The sequence below is a fragment of the Nyctereutes procyonoides genome, unplaced genomic scaffold (genome assembly GCF_905146905.1).
Source record: "Nyctereutes procyonoides isolate TBG_1078 unplaced genomic scaffold, NYPRO_anot_genome, whole genome shotgun sequence".
NCBI lineage: Eukaryota > Metazoa > Chordata > Mammalia > Carnivora > Canidae > Nyctereutes > Nyctereutes procyonoides.
Window position 1 is genome coordinate 894,731 of NW_026575131.1, and position 18,504 is coordinate 913,234.

General features: G+C 48.1%; 1 protein-coding gene across 2 annotated transcripts in view; it reads left to right on the forward strand.

The window, feature by feature from the left end:
* The window catches only part of CHCHD6 (coiled-coil-helix-coiled-coil-helix domain containing 6), a 253,389-nt gene that overhangs the window by 24,520 nt on the left and 210,365 nt on the right, over positions 1 to 18,504 (forward strand). For both annotated transcript variants that reach the window (XM_055343379.1, XM_055343381.1), the window contains exons 3-4: positions 52 to 124; positions 2,345 to 2,489. In XM_055343379.1, the coding sequence (XP_055199354.1) occupies positions 52 to 124; positions 2,345 to 2,489 (218 nt within the window). The remainder of the gene's footprint in view (positions 1 to 51; positions 125 to 2,344; positions 2,490 to 18,504) is intronic.

Here is an 18,504-nt window from a genome sequence, read left to right on the forward strand (position 1 = left end):
CATGGATCCTAGGCTGCTGCTGACTGGCCTTTTCTTTTCATTCCTTTGTAGACTCCAGAGTGCCCAGGTCTGAGTATAGTGGTGGCCAGAAGTCCTCAGGGGCGGAGGAGGATTTCCTTAAGAGGTAAGCCCGAGTGTCCACTCACCCCTGGCCCTGTGCTCTGACTAAACCAGATACCTCCTCACCAGATACCTCCCCCTTGCCTGAAGGCCCAAAGGTTTGTCTTACTTAGATTGCACAAGAACCCTATGATATAGGTAGCACGGATCCTAGTTTAAAAATGAAGGAACACCAAAAGTGACCTGAGAGGGTTGATTGCTGATGTTCTTAAAAATTCACTTTAATTTTTTTCCTTTATTTTATTTTATTTTTTTAAATTTTATTTAAATTCAATTAATTAACATATAGTAGAGTATTAGTTTCAGAGATAGAGTTTAGTGATTCATCAGTTGCAATACAACACCCAGTGCTCATTACATCAAGTGCCCTCCTTAATGCCCATCACCCAGTTGTCCTTTCCTCCCAAAATTCACTTTAAAAATCTAGGAGTATCACATTAAAAAAACAAAACAAACAAAAAAAAAAAACTGAGAGTAAGTAGCTGAGTGGCTGGACCTTCTGTGCCTGTGTATGCATACAGGCATATTTTTAGAGACAGGAAGAAGAAACAGAGCCCCCATAGTTCTAACTGGTTGCCTAGATGACTTGGCTACAGGGTGTTGGTGACTTCCCGTTGGCACAGGCCACACCCACAGAGAGCTGGCTACACCTCTTAAGAGCTCAGTAAGGGGTCTGGGTCCCCTCCCCTGAGGCACAGAGGCCCTCGGAATGCAGATGTGTTTTCTGATTTTGCCATGCACTAGTTATGTGACCCCAGAAAATCACTGCATTTCTCTGGTTCCTGGAGAAGGGCATAAATGGAATACCTCTTTGATGGGAGTGTTGTCCTGAATAAACATGGTACTGCATACGAAGCACTAAGCCTAGCACCCGGGAGTTCTCAGTGAATGTTCACTGTAGTTGTCATTGACTGGCTTCCTCTATACCTTTAATTTAATTTAATTTAATTTAATTTAATTTAATTTAATTTAATTTTGTTTTATTTATTTTATTTTATTTTATTTATTTTAATTAATTAATTAATTAATTTATTTATTTATTTATTTTCCTCTACCCTTTAGGACACTGGCTTCTGTAACAGGACATAGTGCAGTGGCTTAGGGGGCCCAATGTCAGCCACTGTTGAGTGGCTCTCTCAATTAGGTCAGCTGAGCTGGGTCTCAGCTGTTCCATAGTCATGGATTGAAATCCACATTCTAAGATCCACATAGATTCTAAATCCACATTTCTTCCTCTCTGATCCTAAGAGGCTTCTCTAACTAACCTGGACCTTTTTTTTTTTGTACTTCTAAATATTTTTAAAATGTTCAACTAACACATGCTAATGAAAGACTTAGGAAATATATAAAATGAAAAAATCAGCCATAGATTCAGAATAACCCTTGTTAATATTTTGAGTATTTCTTTCAAATGTCTTCTTACACCTAGTTTAGGATTATTTTTTCAAAGTTACATATAATTTTAAATCTTCTAATTTTCACATAGTTTTACAGTTATCTTCCATTTGTCAAACTGGTTTTATAAACACTTTTATTAGTATTATTTATTGGTTCTCATTTTTTTAGATTTAGCCTCTTGACAAATCTAAGAATATATTGGTCTAATGATGATGTCATATACCAGTGCTCAATTGTACCGTATGTCCTTTAACTTGACCTTGATGTTGGACATGTAAGTTGTTTGCGTTTTTGTACATCATAGTAAATAATTCTTGTAAGAGCATCTTGGTACTAACAACCTTTTTCTGTCTTCAGGATTATTTTGCTAGGCAGAATGCCCAGAAATAGGTCAGATGGTAGGAATACATTCAGGATAAAGAGTTAAATGTTCCAAACAAGACTGCCATCATCTGAACTGTTCATGCTTTCAAATGGAGGCAGAAGAATGTGGGCTTCCCACCTTGCCTGTCCGCTGTGTGGGAGTGGCTGGCCCAGGATTGCACCTGTGCCCCGAGAATGTCTCATTTGCCATATGGCTGATTGCTCATCTGGTGGTCAGGTCTCCTTGTTCCTAATCCGTATTGTCCTGGTGAGAATATGTCACTCTACCCCCTTGCCCTGGGGATATCACTCATGCCTGATCTCTCCCACTGGCCTCAGAGATCTCTTGGCCCACAGATCCCCATCCCCTGCCAGCGGAGTGAACATGCAAACCTTGTCTTGGCCACGTTCTGCCAGTCAGGCCATCTGCATCTGCTTCCGTCCATCTTTTTTTCTGGCACAGGTATAAACAGGAGCAGGCCAAGGTCCAGGATGAACTGTTCCAGGTGGTGACAAGGGAAAGAGAGGCAGCCACAAAGCACAGGAGTGCATCCCTGCAGCGGGGAGAGGGCAGCGTTGACCAGGAGAAGCGGAAGTCAGCCCAGCTGGTGAGTACATATCTTCCTGAGCTGGCCTTTTGTGCTTCCGCAGCACTGGGAGGCAGAGGTCAGGCCCCAGAGCCTGATCTGTCTGAAGCCCTGGGGCCTGGTTTCACCTCTGCGGAAGGGTATCTTTCAGGGGACCAGGGGCTTGAGTTCTTCTAGCCCCAACTCTGCCGTTGACTTGCTTTGCTGCCTCTGGCTGGTATTTTTAGTCTCGGGAGTGCTAGGTTTATACATTCAGCAGTCTGGTCCCTCTGTTTGAAAAGTCACAGTTGTAAGCAGTATGTGTGCCAGGAGACTGTGAAGGGAGAGCACTAGTGGCTTGAGGGCATGCAATAATGAGATGGAGAGCCCAATTTTTTAAAGGTAGGCAGCCTGGATATAAGTCCTAGCTCCCTGCTTTCTTGCTTGGGCCCATTCTCCAGTGTCTATGAGCCTTGGTCGGGGATCATAATGTTTGCACATAGGATGGCCCAAGGGATTAAGCGAGGTAATAACTGTCCTGGGCTTAGCATGTGCCTGGTGGATTATAAAAGTGCACTGTTATTGCTGTTATTGTTATTAATATGTTTAATTGATCGGACACTACTAGTTAGGATTCTTTCTGCTGTGAGTGAAGGCATTATGTCACAATACTAGAAGTCTAGAATGCGCCAGGGTTGACTAATTCAGCAGTTCACCAGCATCGTCATGGACTCCTGTTCTCCTGCTACTCTGCCATCTTCAGTGTGCCAGTGTGTCCTCAGGCCAGACATTTCCTCAGTTAGATGATAGCTGCCCCACACCCTGCCAGGTCTTATGTGGATGGAGACGTACCCATCAGGAGAAGAGAGAAGTTTCTCATGAGCTCCTGGCAGAAGGCCTCTGACCTCACACTGGCCTGAACTACATCAGGTCCCCATGGCTCAGCCAGTCCTCCACAAAGGGAGCAGAGAGGGCCTCACTGACTGGAGCTAGGACTCTTCTCTGGTCACACTTGGGTGGGGGGGAAGTGGGCATCCAGATAGAATGAGGACTGATGGTAATGGTTCTCCCAAGTCCATTTTCATGTGGGAAGACCCCCACATATCCAAGAAATTCTCTGACACCAGTGGGGTGTCCTCCGATGCAGCTCAGTCCTCAGACTCTATGGGGCACATGACTGCCCCCTCCCTGCACGTCAGGCACTACTCAAAGACCAGGTCTTCCCCTGTGCTTTTGGCTGACGGTTGTTAATTAGAGGTTCCCATGATCCCCTCATTTGACTGATTTGCTAGAGTGGCTCATGGAACTCAGAGAAACTTACTAAAAGGATTATAGAAGGACTTACCTCAGGAATAGCCATATGGGTGAGATACATAGAGCAGGGTCTATGGGGAAAGGTTATGGAGCTTCCCTGTCCTGTGTGCCATGCCCCCACAACATCTGTGTGTTCACCAACCTGGAAGCTCTTCAGATCCAGTTGTTTTGGAATGAAACTGGGGTGAGGCTTCATTACCTAGGCATCACTGATTAAATCATTGGTCATTGGTGATTGAACTCAGCCTCCAGTCCCTTTCCTCTCCCTGGAGCTCAGGGGTAGGACTGAGCCTTCCAACCCTGTAATCATGGGGTTGGCTCCTTTGGTAACTAGTCCTCATCCTTAGGTGCAGTCCAGAAGTTATATTATTAATGTAAAAAAAGAAACCTTTATCTCTCTCATCACTTAGGAAATTACAAGAATTTTAGGAGCTCTGTGCCAGGAACAGTAGATAAAGACTAAATATTTAGGTCTTACTATAAATCATGGTATCACAGCAAGAAATGGGGGTGGGAAGAATGTCTGCAGCAACATCTACTATCATCTGCCTCAGAGGCCAGGGGCTGGGAGATGAGCAGCAGCCCTAGGCCTTATGTAGGTGGCCTGGTGTACCCTGTGCTCCACAGAAGGAAGTTGGAGATGAGGTGAATTACCACTTGGGACTGTGCCCTGGGTGGTGGCCAGGAGGAAGTCCTTTGCATGGATGTTGGAAGCTTCGGTAGGCACATAAGAAATGCTGGTTGAACTAGGCCCTCTGGGAAATAGAACTGGTGTAGCCTTGCCTTTGGGAAATTTTCACTGTAGTGGGGAAGACAGACTTAAACCAGAAACTTAGAAAAAGCCCACATTGGTTTCAGTAAACATGAAATGGAGGCAAAGATGTACTTGAGGATGCAAAGGCAGTGGTGTCAACTGCTGATGGAAGACATGGCTTTGACCCCAGCCTTGAGTGATATAGGGCCCTGAGGCTGAGGGTGCCACTGCTGGGAGATAGGTGGGTATGGAGGTGGTGAGAGGACACAGTGAGAGAGGGGAGCGAGGTGTGAAGCCTTATAGAAGACCTCTTGACACCTTGCGGACTTGACCCACAAAATAGCCCATGGTGACTCTGAAACCATGGATGAGTCACTGGAGTCCATGAGGATGATGATGTGGATCTGACTGGTGTTTTTAGAACCCTGTGGCATCCTGGTGAAAAGACCGTTGGTGCAGAGAGAAACTCGGGTGAGGATGTGGTTTTAGGGACTCTGGCAGTCAGTCTCTGTGGGGCAGGTGGTTGTCACCCCTCTGCTGGGAGACTGACAACCAAGTTGAAAGGGCCCCGGAGGTGAAGGGTTAATGAATATGCTATGAGCAAACCAAACTGGCCACCTGGGATAGTTGCCTACCGTGGAAAATTGCAGCCTACAGGTGTGGTATTTCTTCCTTCTCACCTGGAACGTGTTAATTACAATGAAAGGGAATTCACAGCTTCCTTTCTTCCACCTGTGAAGGAGAAGGCTGGGTCCTGCCTCCTCAAGACTATTCTAGGAGGTGAACATTTACAGGAGGAAGGGGCTTAAATGACCTTCACAACAGCTGTGTGGGTTTTCTTCTTCTTCTTTTTTTTTTTTTTTTAACAAAGCGTAACTTTTGAGTAAAGAAAATACATCTTGATTTGATCCCACCCTACCTCCCCAATTTCTTGATGGATAATACTCTTCTGAACCCGAGTTCCTAGGGAACAGTGAAGTAAGTGACTTCCTTCATTTTGAATATGTTGATTAACTACTTTTCTGGGTGTTCCCATTTTTTGCCTGTTCAGCATCCACCTGTCCATGTGGTCAGTGTCATGTTTCCTTTTGGGAACTTACCTGTCTCCTGTTGTGTGTTGTGTTGGTGGAATTGCAATCTCAGTGCCCATTTTCCTTTATGGAAGCCATCTTTTCTTTCTCCCTGCCACAGCATAACCAGGGCCCAAGGGCAGCTAGTCTAAACCCTCTTTCTGGGGACTTTGGTTCTGAGTGAGTGAGGAAGCCAGGGTGGATCATCAGGATCTTCATCCAGTGAGGCTATCTTGCTGTCTTCCACACCTCCACAGTGCCCATTGGTTTCCGTCTGGTCCTTCTGCCTTCTTGAGGATTGAATCATTGCTGATGACCTGTGGTCAGCTCTCCTTTGCTTGAGTTAGCCAGAGTTGGTTTCTGTTACTCAGTGCGATAGCAGATGCAAAAGACCCATGAGCCTGGTTTCGAAGGCTTCAACCAGTGAGTGCGAACGGAGGAGAAGGGAAGCCAGCACCAGGCCCTTCTGTAAGTCCACAGGGGCATGAGGCACTCACCTAGATGCTGAGCGATACTGCAGCCATCCCTTCCACTTGGGGTGCTATGGCTGGCAGGACCCTTTAGTGGAGATAATTTCAAAAGTATGTGTACTTTGGAGGATTTAAATAAAAGGAAAAGAGTGGAGAAAGGACCCGAACACAAGCGTAGGGAACTTTCTTTCCTCATCGGAGCCTTCTGTAGGTATGAATTGAAGGAGCCTGCTGGGCAGGGCACTTGAGGCCCTAGTATTTGGGATCACAGCACATTGTCCTAACCCTGGAGCCAGGTGGGACCCCGAGGCAGACGAAGCTGCCCTCCTCTCCTTGGTGCCGTCTCTGTCTGGGCCTGCACCTGTGCACCTGTAGCCGTTTCTGGGGGACCTTTCCCCAAGTGTGCGGAGTGCGGTTTGATATTTAATGTGCTCTTCTGCCCTTTCTTTGACAGTATTGATTTTCTAACCCTATTCTGCATGAGGGAATGATTCAGCTCGTTATTGGACAAAGTTAATAAAGCTAATGACAAGGAAAGGTAGTAATTTTTATAACCTGCTTCTGATGACAGAAGTGTTGCCATTTCTTATCTAGTGCAGTAGCGGGCTGTTTTTGAGTATGTTTATGTGTATTCCCTGTTGCTTGCAACCTGATACAGCCCCAGATGTAATTGGGGTGAAGGCCCTGGGTGCCAGTGGAGCCTGTGGGAGTGAGGTATGCTTTCCTCTGAGTTGGGGGAGGACGTTTGGAGTCCCAGATGTTCTGGAGAGAAACGAGAAAGAACAGAGCGGTTTCTGGGGCTGAGTCTTCTGATGGGCAGAGCTTCATTTTCGGGGAGAATGAGATTTATGACCTTGCCTATTGGGACTCCTGACACATCAGGTATGAGATTGCAGTACACCTGACGGAAAGCAAAAATTTCCATTTATTTTATTTTATTTTTTTTGGTGAGCAATTATTTTATTATTTCCTCTATATATTCTTTGCATGCCTGTTATGGTAGGCACTAGGTTCATTTCTTGATAAATGGAAATAAATGAGAAATAGCTTCTGTTCTTGAGGAGCTCTGTTCGTTAGAGAAGGTAAGTATTCTCAGAAGTGACTGGATAGTGTTGCAGTATCAGACCAAAGGGAAAGGAAGGCACTCAAGGAGGAAGGAGGCAGTGACAACAGCCCCTTCTTGGCAGGGTAGGAAAGTCTCCTGAGGAGAAGTGACCCATGGGCTGGTTCTTGAAGACTGAGGAGGGGCTCACCAGGGGGAGAAGGCTGGGAAAGGATATTTCTTTTTTTTTTTTTTTTAAAGGAAAGCTTTTTTTTTTTTTTTTTTTAATTTTTATTTATTTATGATAGTCACACACAGAGAGAGAGAGAGAGAGAGAGAGAGAGAGAGAGAGAGAGGCAGAGACACAGGCAGAGGGAGAAGCAGGCTCCATGCACCGGGAGCCCGACGTGGGATTCGATCCTGGGTCTCCAGGATCGCGCCCTGGGCCAAAGACCGGCGCTAAACCACTGCGCTACCCAGGGATCCCTGGGAAAGGATATTTCTGATGAAGGAGCAGAGGCCAAGGGCGCATGGGGTCAAGCTGCTTGGCTGCCTTCTGCTGAGGGTGGGGTATGGCAGGCAGGTGTGGACCTGGGATGAAATTCTGCAAGTCTGATGGCGACCTTCCAGGGAGGGTTTTCTCACTCCTCAAAAGAGACACACAAGAAGAGAGACCTTTTCTTCTAGCAGACGGTAGCCATGGTGAAAGGTCTAAAATGGCAGGTGAAGTGGGGGCCAAATCCTGCCACCAGCTAGACACTGTAAGTGAGTCCCTCTCCTGGATGTGTCCACCTGACCTGAGGACTCACCCAATGAAAGTGGCTGTCCTGCTCCACTCTCCAGTCTGTAGGGGAGGTTTGATCTCCTGCGCCTTCTTTTCAATGTGCTGACCCTCTAGAAGCTGCCACCTTAGCTCTATGAAGTCTGTGGTCAGTATTTAAGGAAAGTGATACGTTTGGAAGTTTTAGAGTTGTAATTTTCTGAAATCCTGAGTGAGATAGGTTACAGCTATAGCCTTTCTTCCTACCTCTCCCCTCTTACCTTCATAAGTCTCGTTCTTCAGATTATAAGCTCCTCAAGGAGAGGTACTGTGGTGTGATCATTGTGGACTTCTAGGTAGCAGTCAGCAAATTATAGATGTGCACTGATGGCTAGGGAATCATAGCTAGCCAGAGCTCCAGTGGAGGAGGGGCGTGGGGCAGAGTCTCCTACTTTGGAGACGTTTTTTTAAGGACTTTATTTATTTGAGAGAGAGAAATACATATAGAGAGAGCAAGTGAGCGGGCAGAAGGAGAAGGAGAAGCAGACTTCCCACTGAGTGGAGAGCCCCAAGTGGGGCTGGATCCCAGGACCCTGAGATCATGGCCTGAGCCCAAGTCAGAGGCTTCACGGGCTCAGCCACCCAGGTGCCCCTGGAGACGTCTGCACAGGAGTCCTCGTTCAGCCTCTGGAGGCCTCCTCGCAGTGCCCTGTTGTGAACAGGTGGAAGCATATACCCACATCAGTGCTCTCTGGATAGCAATTCACAGTGTGCCTGACACACTCTGCTTCTAAAACAAAGCAAAACAAAACAAAACAGCCGGGCAGCCCTGGTAGCTCAGCAATTTAGCGCTGCCTTCAGCCCAGGGTGTGATCCTGGAGACTGGGGATTGAGTCCCACGTCAGGCTCCCTGCATGGAGCCTGCTTCTTCCTCTGCCTGTGTCTCTGCCTCTGTATCTCTCTGTGTGTCTCTTGTGAACAAATAAATAAAATCTTTAAAAAAAACCAAAAACAAAACAAAACAGCCTTTTACTATAATGATATCTTGGAGACAACTAGTTTACACGAGTCCTGATCAGAGGCTTACAGACTTGGGGTTTAACTTGCCTGGAAGAAGGCAGACGGTGGGACTGGTGGCTCACCTGTGGGGTCTGGGAGTTCTCTGCTTGACATGCAATGAGGAGGCCTGACCCCTGGGGCCAGCTGCTTGGCATGGCTGTTCGTTTTAGAATATTAGTGACCTGAGACTCTGATGGCCTTGTCCTTATGCCTCCTCCAATTTGAGCTACAGACCAAGACCTTGAATTCCTGTGGAGATGGATTTGTCAGCACCCAGATGGTTGGTAAAAGCCATAACCAGATAAGAAAAACCCAAAATGGGTCTGCCATCCATAGCCTCTTTCTTTGCTTCTCAAAACTTTACTGTTTTTTTTTTTCTTTTCTAGATTAGATCAGGGGTTGACAAACTTTCTCTGTAAAGAGCCAGATAGTAAATATTTTAGATTTTGTAGGCCACATGTGGTCTCTGTCACATATCCTTTGTTGTTGTTTTTACAGCTCTAAAAAATGTAAAAACACATTCTTCGCTCAGAGGCCATACCAAAAGAGGCGATAGGTTGGATTTGACTGGTAAGCTGTAGTTTGCTGACCCCTGGACTAGATAACAGGTCCAGAGATTGTAATTGTTTGGGTCTCTGAGTTACCAGATCCTTCAGCAGCTGGGGATGGGGGAGGCAGTGGAGCTGGCAGGGATCCTAGTTTCTCAGTGGTGGTTATTCCTGTGAGAAGTTTCACGGCACCGTGGTACCTGATTGCCTCAGTCTTCTGAGGGTAAAATGAGGACTTTTCTGGAGACAGCCCAGTGGGCAGTTGGGGAAGAGTCATGAACTTCTACTTTAATTCCTCATTCTTTTTTACATTTGGCATTTTTTTTAGGGTTTCCATTTTTCTACTGTAATTTCCTATCAATTGTCCACCTCTTCCTGTGGATCCTCTAAACCTATTTATCATAATTGTCTGAAGTCTCTGATAATTCCAACATGTGGGTCATCTCTGAGTTTGATTTAGTTGATTATTTACTCTTTTGATAGTGGGTTCCATTTTCCTACAGCTTTATGTGCCTTGTAATTTTTAAAAAAGATTTTATTTATTTACTTTTGAGAGAGAGCACATGGAGGAGTGAGCATGAGCTAGGGGGGAGGGGCAGGGGGAGTAACAGGCTCCCTGCTGAGTGGGGAGCCTAACGTGGAACTCAAACTCAGGACTCTGGGATCATGATCTAAGCCGAAGGCAGACACTTAACTGGCCTGAGCTGCCGAGGTGCCCCTACCTTGTAATTTTTTATTGATACTGGAGATCATGTGTAGAAGAACAGTAGAGGCTGAGGAGAATAGCGCTTATGCCCAGAACTGGCCATCTTCTTCTTTTGACAGGCCATTAGTGTGGGAGGCTGGGTAAATCTAGCCTATACTTGAGCAGGGTTGGCTCATACTCTGTGAAGGTAGGACCCATACCTTCTTTTCAGCGGGCTTGGGATCTGAGCACTGCAGGGTTTATCTGTGCTGCTTTGCTTTCCCATCAGACTTTGTCCTGGGGGTGCTTCTTTGCAGCTTTTTTAGCTGCAGGCAGCTGCCGGGTGGTGCTCAGTATAACCCCTGGAGTACCATGGGCTTCTCTCTGTCTTCTGCTGGGCTTTCAGGTATCCACTGGCCCTGTGCACCTGTAAATCAGGGGTCCATGGAGAGGATCTCAGTCACTTTTCCTGCCGCTTTCAAACAATATAGGTAAGGAGGCTTATAACCGATGCCACATTTATTTCACACTTTCCTTTGGTTGTTAACACTTTAAAGTACACTTCACACCCCAGGGGAGATGAGAAGGTAAAGTAAAATGAGTGATTTTGCTTCTCTCTAAATGCCCGGGCGCATCTGGCTAGTGTTGTATTGGGCCAGACCTTCTACAAGGCGGACAAGGTGCAAAGGACATTCCATGCAGCTGACCACCGCCACGCCTCTTTTACAGCCACATTTACTCAAAGAGCAAGGGTGAGTACAATTCAGTTTCTTAGAGAATTGGAATAATTATTTGGAAGGGGTACTGAGGCCTCCTGGGTTCCTACTTTCCTTATTAAGGTTGAAGTTAAAATTATCTGGCCTTACAGCCATATGGTAGGATAATTTTTAGAGCTAGGAAAACAAGATAGGCTTGTATGAAAACTGGTTCAACCATATTTTTTTTATATCTTTTTTTAAATATTTATTTATGATAGTCACAGAGAGAGAGAGGCAGAGACACAGGCAGAGGGAGAAGCAGGCTCCATGCACCGGGAGCCCGATGTGGGATTCGATTCCGGGTCTCCAGGATCGCGCCCTGGGCCAAAGGCAGGCGCCAAACCGCTGCGCCACCCAGGGATCCCTTAATTGATTACACACCATAAAAGAAACTTTGGTTTTATTTTTCATATATTTTATACAACCTGGGGGTAGGGGAGGGCATAAAAAACAGACAGGGACTAAGAGCCTGGCACCCCAGTCCAGGGAGGGACCCTAGCGCATTAGGTCTGGATCATGATGCTTGTGAATGATTGTGAGGATCGACCCATGAGGCTGTTGGTGTGAAATGCCTGGCACCCAGGAGCTCCAGGAATAGTGCTAGAAGCTGACAGAACTATGCCCAGATGAGCCCATCACTGAGGTTCCTTCACTCCTCTGTGCTGTTTCCTTCCTGGGGTAGAAATGGGCATTGACAGGGTTGTGCATTGTTGGGCAAGTTATAACTTCTCCTCTTCTCTGCTTCCATCGATGGACTCATGACATGGGGTCAATGTGAACTGATTCCTAGAACAAATCGGTCCTGCAGGCTCCTGCCCAGCCCTCTGGAGAGACAGGCTGCAGTAATGTGGAAGTGGTGGTGGTGTGCTCACAGAATCACCTTGTTTGTGGGCAGATGGCTTGGGGCTTTCCACCTGTGTAGCATGGTATTGAGGGCCCTCCCATTCAGCCTTGCCCATGGTAGCTATTCACCTGTGGCACTTAGCTCTTGGTTCATCTCTCTGCCTGCTCTGTGTCAGGATCACCTGGGAACTTGGCACAGATACACATAATTGGATCTTAGGCCAGAAACAGCTGGATTGGACTTTGTCTCTGTGACCCTGGATTCTGTATTTTGAATAGCCCCCACCTGATGCTGGTACAGTAGGCCCAAGGCTGGCTCCTGGACTGATGTTGGGAGCCAGGTATCCACAGTGGTTCTGCCCCTTTCACTGTTTGGGCCCTGAGGGATGTGCAGTGTTCCCACTGGTGATGTGGCTCCCTGCAGTACCCGAGGGCAGAGGCTGTGCTTTTTGAAACGTGTACCGAGTGTCTGAGGGATCCTGGCCCCGATGTGGCTCACTACCTACATATATGCCTTTGCCAGACTTCTTGGCCTCAGAGGAAAGCAGGAAATCTCTACTGGTACCATGCCCTAGGAAGAAGGGTCAGGCGAACTGGGTGTGGCATTTTGGGGGGGGCAGGTGGTAAGAAGCTGTTGCCAGAGGGGGCAGTGCCAGCTCCAGGACATTAGTGATATCAGGTGGCACCCGTCAGACTCCCGGCAATAATGTGTGCTGTGTGAGAGCAGAGCCCTAGTTCCTCATAGCAGTAGCCCGTGTGATATTTGAGGCATGTGGCAGGAGTAGAAAAACCTTATCAAGGCATTTAGACTTACTCGTTGGCCCATGCATGGGAGGGTGACTACGGTCTAGCTGCTTCCAGGTCCCTGGGTGATGCCCCCCATTGAGCCCAATAGACCTGAGGGTTGAGCTCCTGGCATTGCCCCTGGGAGGCTTGTTAAGCTCCTGTTTCCTGTCCACCTCATTAGATACATGGTGATGATGTCCTTGAGGTGCAAAAGTCCTGTTTTTCTCCTCAGCTGTTTTACACATTTTGAACCACCAGGAAGATGGGGGTTACCTTGGCAGTGAGGAGATGGAGGACTAGGGTGAGGGCATGTGTAGTGAGGTGGGATGGAGAGGTGCCACAGGGTCCGGGGGGTCTCGTCTGGACAAAGTCACTGGGGCAGTGCCAGCTGAGCAAGGAGGTGGTAAGCAGCAGTCTCTAGCTGTTTGAATATTAGTAGAAGGTGGAAGATGTGTGGACTCCTTCTCTTTAAAGAAAGCTGTTGCTCTGTGGACTTCTCAGATGAAAATGCAGGGATTTCAGAATTTGTTCCAGAATGGCCCTCCTGTAGGAAGGGAGATCCCCACACTTTGGGGTAGTGAAAGATGTGCATTTAGTTCTCTTATTTAAGAAGTTGGAATTCCAAGTGGGTTTCACAGCCTGGGTTGATTAGGATTTTGTGCAGCTTCCTCCTCTTCACCGTTTCACGGATCTGCAGATGCCTTTAGTTGTCCCTTTCTGGCTCTGGTGCGCAGCTCAGGTGACCTCTGCTGTGTGCTGACAGAAGCTGGAAATCCTCATTAGCTGCTAACTTTGTTAGGCAAATGGCTGATTACGGTTCCATTCCTGGTGTCATTGCTTCTAATTAGCAGATCGCATGTCTACGAAAATGTCTCAGCACCAGGGATAAGCTAAAGAGGCTGACAGCTGGGGCTGGGATCTGGAGAGAATTGTGAAAGAAGCTTTTTCTCTTAAGCCTCTTGAGGGACTCTGCTGCCGACCTCAGCCAGGCTCCTTGGCCTCTGTGTGCCTGATGGGTCCCAAGGGGTCTGAGCCACAGACTTCCTTGGAATAACTCAGCAGCAGGGGTGTGGTCGTGGGGTGGTGACCTGAGCCATCTGACGTGCATCACAGCAGCAGGTGGCAACTTACTGACCTACTGCTTTGTGTCTTATGAAAAGATCAGGACCTGGCTGAGAGTGTAGGGCTTTTGTGTTTTGAGCAGGTCTTGTGTACTTGGTAAGCCTAAAATTGTAGGGAAACCTGACTTCGGAACTGGTGATGGAGTCAGAGAGCATATGCTGGCACCCTGGCCTCTGAGAGGACGCAGGCCATCAGGGATGGTGGTGCTCAGCAGCATTACATGCTGTTTGTGCCTGCTCGGTACCCATTCCATTCCTCCTCTTCTTAGAAGTAGTGCCTGCCACCCCTGCTGCTTGCTTCATGCCTGTGGATTGAGTGGGGCGGGCCCTCCAGCCCTGATTGATCTTGGCAGCAGTATGTTTTCTTTTTCTGTCCTGCTTGAGTGAGATTGGGCTGGTGCCTGCCTACTTCCATGCATGCCTCTAGGATGCCGGTACGGCTGTGGAGAGGGGAGGGTCATGGTTTATTTTAAGTCTGTTTGTGTGGTTTATTCACATAGTCTTTGGGGAGCTACCGTTTTCCCTTTCCTTTTTTCTGAAAAAAAAATGTTTTAGATTTTTCAATTAAGTAGATTGTGTTTGTCCCTTTGGGTGGATACCACTGCTGGCGACTGACAAGGTAAAGAATTGAAAAAGGATTATTTGGCTGACAGACATCAGCAAGTAGGACAGGAGAAAAGTCTCGGACATTTTCCCCTTAATCTTGTGTCTACTCAGTGGCTGAAGGAGATCCCCCATCTCATATGTCAGGGCTACAGGTGAGAGCTCTTGGACAGAGCAGCATGTGCACCAATCAGGAGCAGTTTGGGCTATAACAGAAGCCCAGGTGGCAGTGGCTTAAACAGTGGAGATGTGTTTATTTTATGAATAAGTCTGTTGCAGACAGCTCAGGCGGGACCGGTGGCTCAGGACATCAGGAGAGATCCATTGACCTCCTTTCCTTTTGATCCACTGTTCTCAGTGCAGCTCTCCTCATGGCCTCAGGATGGCTACTGTGCCTCCAGATATCTCTTAGTTTTCCAGGCAGGAAGAGGGAAGGCCCAAAAGCCTTTGCCTACTCAGGTTTTATTTTCTGTAGGAGGGACACCGTCTTCAGGGAGTCTCACCAACACAACTATTTCATGGCATTACCTCTGGCTAAGAGTGAAACTGGGGTAGTGAGCAATTTTAGCTGGGCACCTGACTGCCCCCCAAAATCAGGTTTGTTTTTAAAGAAGTAGCTGAATGCTGGTCAGGTGCTAAGTGGCATGTTTTCTCGCATGGCCGTGTAGAAGGAGCACTGCTTCTGTACTTGTTAGACCTGGACACAAATTCACAAAGTACTCCCACTGTGATCTTAGACACCTCCCATAACCTCCACAAGCCTCAGTTTCCTCGTGTGTTGAATGGCAAACATCCAGAGTTGTAAGGATGCTTTAGTGATATGATGGAGGCCAAGTACCCAGCACGCCAGCTGGCAGGCGAAAGACAGTCCATATATTCTTGACTTTGCCTGCAGGGGAAGAGAATTTCAGCAGCTGACTAAGGGTGGAGTAGGGGCTGACTCCATGGTGGCAGAGTAGGGATGCTACAGAGGACAGGTGGCATAGCGATCCCTGGGTGCTGACTTTCTGGCCTTCCTCACCAGAGCGGGCAGTCATCTGTCGGAAGTACTTGCTGCGCTCCTCCAGACTTGCACGCCTTTATTCTAAAGCACACCTTCCACATCCCACCAGGCATTTTCTCTAGTCTCCCCAGGTTAGTTTGAGCTTCTGATAGTCTGGAGTGTTTTTGTGAGCCCTGGGCTCCTGGGAGGCTGAGGGGAGGAGCCCACTTGCAGGCATTCTTAGGGAAGCCAGTGCACCTCCACTCTTGGTGGCACTTCCTCCTGCCTCAAGGAGTTCCCGCAGGCTTTCTCTGGAGGCCCTGTTCTCTGCTAGGACTGGAGTGGTTGGTGAGGGTGGCTTAGGGGGAGTGCCTGCCAAGCAGAGCAGCTCCTGATACAAGGCCTTTGTACTATGTGTGCCCAGCCACACAGCTCTGGGGCCCCTGGGCTGACCCTGCGAGGAAGGAGGAGGGGTCTGGTGTGCTCTTTGCCCCCCTCCCCTCGTCCCCCCAGCAGGCTCGCACAGTTCAGGCAGGGCTGCCTCCCTCGGTACCCATTCCCATTACTCCTGCTGGTTCTGTGCACTCTTGTGCCCTTGGTCTCTTCCTGTGAGGCCATCAGTGCTCCCTGACACCCTAGCAGGTTGTCTCCCCCACCCCCCACTGCCGCCACCTCAGTAGTCTCCTTTCTTGCCTCTGCACCTGCACTGTTTTCGGCCACCATGGGAGGTATGCTAGAGCATGCAGAGCAGGATCGGCTAAAGAGCCTCTGTCTGTTCTTGGGGCTCCCGAGTGTCAGACAATGTTGAACATGGGGCCCATTCTCTAGTTGACTGCTCGGACACGATGTTGGCACCTTATCTTCACGCTGACACACACTGGGCATTAATAGAAATACATTGCCATGGCACACGTGTGGAATTTCAAGCAGCCGCCCAGGCTGGCGCCTTCGATAGCCTATTGTGTGCTTAACCTCTTCCTAAGAGGTTTTTGATGAGAAATGAGTAACACCTTCTTCTTCTTCTTCTTCTTCTTCTTCTTCTTCTTCTTCTTCTTCTTCTTCTCCTTCTCCTTCTCCTTCTCCTTCTCCTTCTCCTTCTCCTTCTCCCTCCTTCTTCCTCCTTCTTCCTCCTTCTTCCTCCTTCTTCCTCCTTCTTCCTCCTTCTTCCTCCTTCTTCTTCTTTTTCTTTTTTTGCTTTTCCCCTTCTTGATTCTCTGCAGTGCTTCCTTAATCTTTGCTCCAGAGGAGTGGGCTCTGCCACCTCAGGATTTTGTTTTTAATCCACTGCTGCTTGAGACAAGCTCTGCTGCCACTACTAGGAGCAGCCTTGGCGGGGGTGGGGGGCATAAGGTGGGACCAAGGAGTCTTCTTTGCAGCCTGGGTAGTTTGGCCGGAGTTTTTCCCTTTGGCCTTAATTCCTGGAGAAGCCTCTTTATGGCTGCATGGGGCCACTGGGACTATTGGCTTCTCTTCTGAGATGCTCTCAGCTTTTAGAGTCCTTTTTCCCCCCTTTATCTCCTCTCCTTATTTTTCCTCAAGAGCTGCTACTGATGCATCAGTTTTCCTGATTGACATCTGAAATCCTGGAGAATGACTCACTCAGAAGCCCAGGGTCTTGATGTGGCCAGGTGTGGTGTGTCGGGGTTGGCATGTCATTGAGGTGGTCTTGTAGGCAGTGTAAGAGAAACTCTCCGCTGCTTACTGTGTGGAAGAGCTTTGTTCGCCTTTAGTTTCCCCAGCTGTAAAATGGAGGCTCTCACAGGCTTTGTGTGGAGTTTAGATGAGATAATGGTTTAGCATCTAGGAAAATGTCTGCATTGTAGTAGGTCCACAATAAAAATCCTACCTTAACATTTTCTTGTGGCCTAAGACTAAAAAGCATGATTTGCTGCCAGTTTCCAGATCATGTGTCTCAATCTTCTTTCTCTCTTTTGTTCTGTTGGCGTGTCCTACATAAGACACCTGCTTCTTAACTACCCCGCCCCCTGTTTTTCCTGGAACCTATTCTTGGCTGCCCCTTGTCTTCACCCCCATCTCCCTGCCCTGAAGGGTTGGTACTGACACTACTTACAGCCAATACCTCCTTCCCTTTATCCTCGTGTCCTTCCTCCATGCCCTGCTTGCCAGACTGTAGCTGTGGGTACACCCCTCCACATGCTTCTCTGAGCCTGGGCATGGGCTCCTGAAGGCTGCCCCTGGAAGTCCTGCACTGGGCTGAGGGTCCTCACTGCTGCTGGCTCATCCCCCTTTTGCCCTTTCCAGGTGGCTGCTGGGGTGTTCTGCACTGCACCTGTCCCAGGCACTGACCCAGTCACCTGTTTGGCCCAACTCAGCTTTCTCTGTCCCTGCCTCACCACCTTCTCTTCCCCATCCTCTTACAAGGGGCCTTACTGTCTGTGGCCTGGGCCTCACCCTTCTGTCCCCTTGGAGCTTGCTCTGGTTCCTTCCATTCCCACTCTCCATGCTCAGTTCCTCCCTATCTGAAACCAGCACCTCTTCCCAGCAGCCCCTCTGGGTGCAGCCTTGCTCTCCCTTTCCTTTATTACCTTGTTTTGAAACCAGCAGTAAAATCGTAATCTTGCTTCTCCAACTCATTACGATTTGGTCTTCACTTTCCTTGAGTATATTGTTCTCAGAAACTATGTCTTTTTTCCAAGAAATCAAATGATTTTCTTTATGTTTGCTCCATGGGGTATTGGATGCTGAAGAGCACCCCTGCCTTTAAACTTTTACTTCTGTTAACCTCTCTGCCTCCCTTTCTGCAAGCTGTCCACTCAATACACATTCACTGGGTGCTGTTGCCTGTGCTGGGTTGGGTCAGCCGTGACACAGTTGAGGCCCTGGTGGAGCCTACAGTCCAGTTGGAGAGAAAGACATTCAATGAAGAAATATTGAACTACAAACAGAGAGAAGTGTGATGCTGCTAAAGAACAAGGTATTTAGAGAGAGAGAACCAGTAGGGACCTAATTTAATTTACATGGAAGTCTGCAGAGTCTTCTCTGAGGAGCAGACCTCTGAGCCAAAACCTAGAGAAATGAAAAAGGACAAGGAGAAGGACGCTGTGCTCAGAGCGAGGTGCATATCAAGGGCCTGGGGTGGGAGGGAGTTCAGGGAGGCAGAGGAGCAGGAGGTGGGGGTGATGGTGAAGGGTCCTGTAGGCATGGTGGGAAATTTAGGTCAGAGACAGGAAGGAGCCTGTGGAAGTTCTCACAAGTGTGCTTAGAGTAGGTGAGGACAGGGGCAGGAGATCAGCAGGAAGCC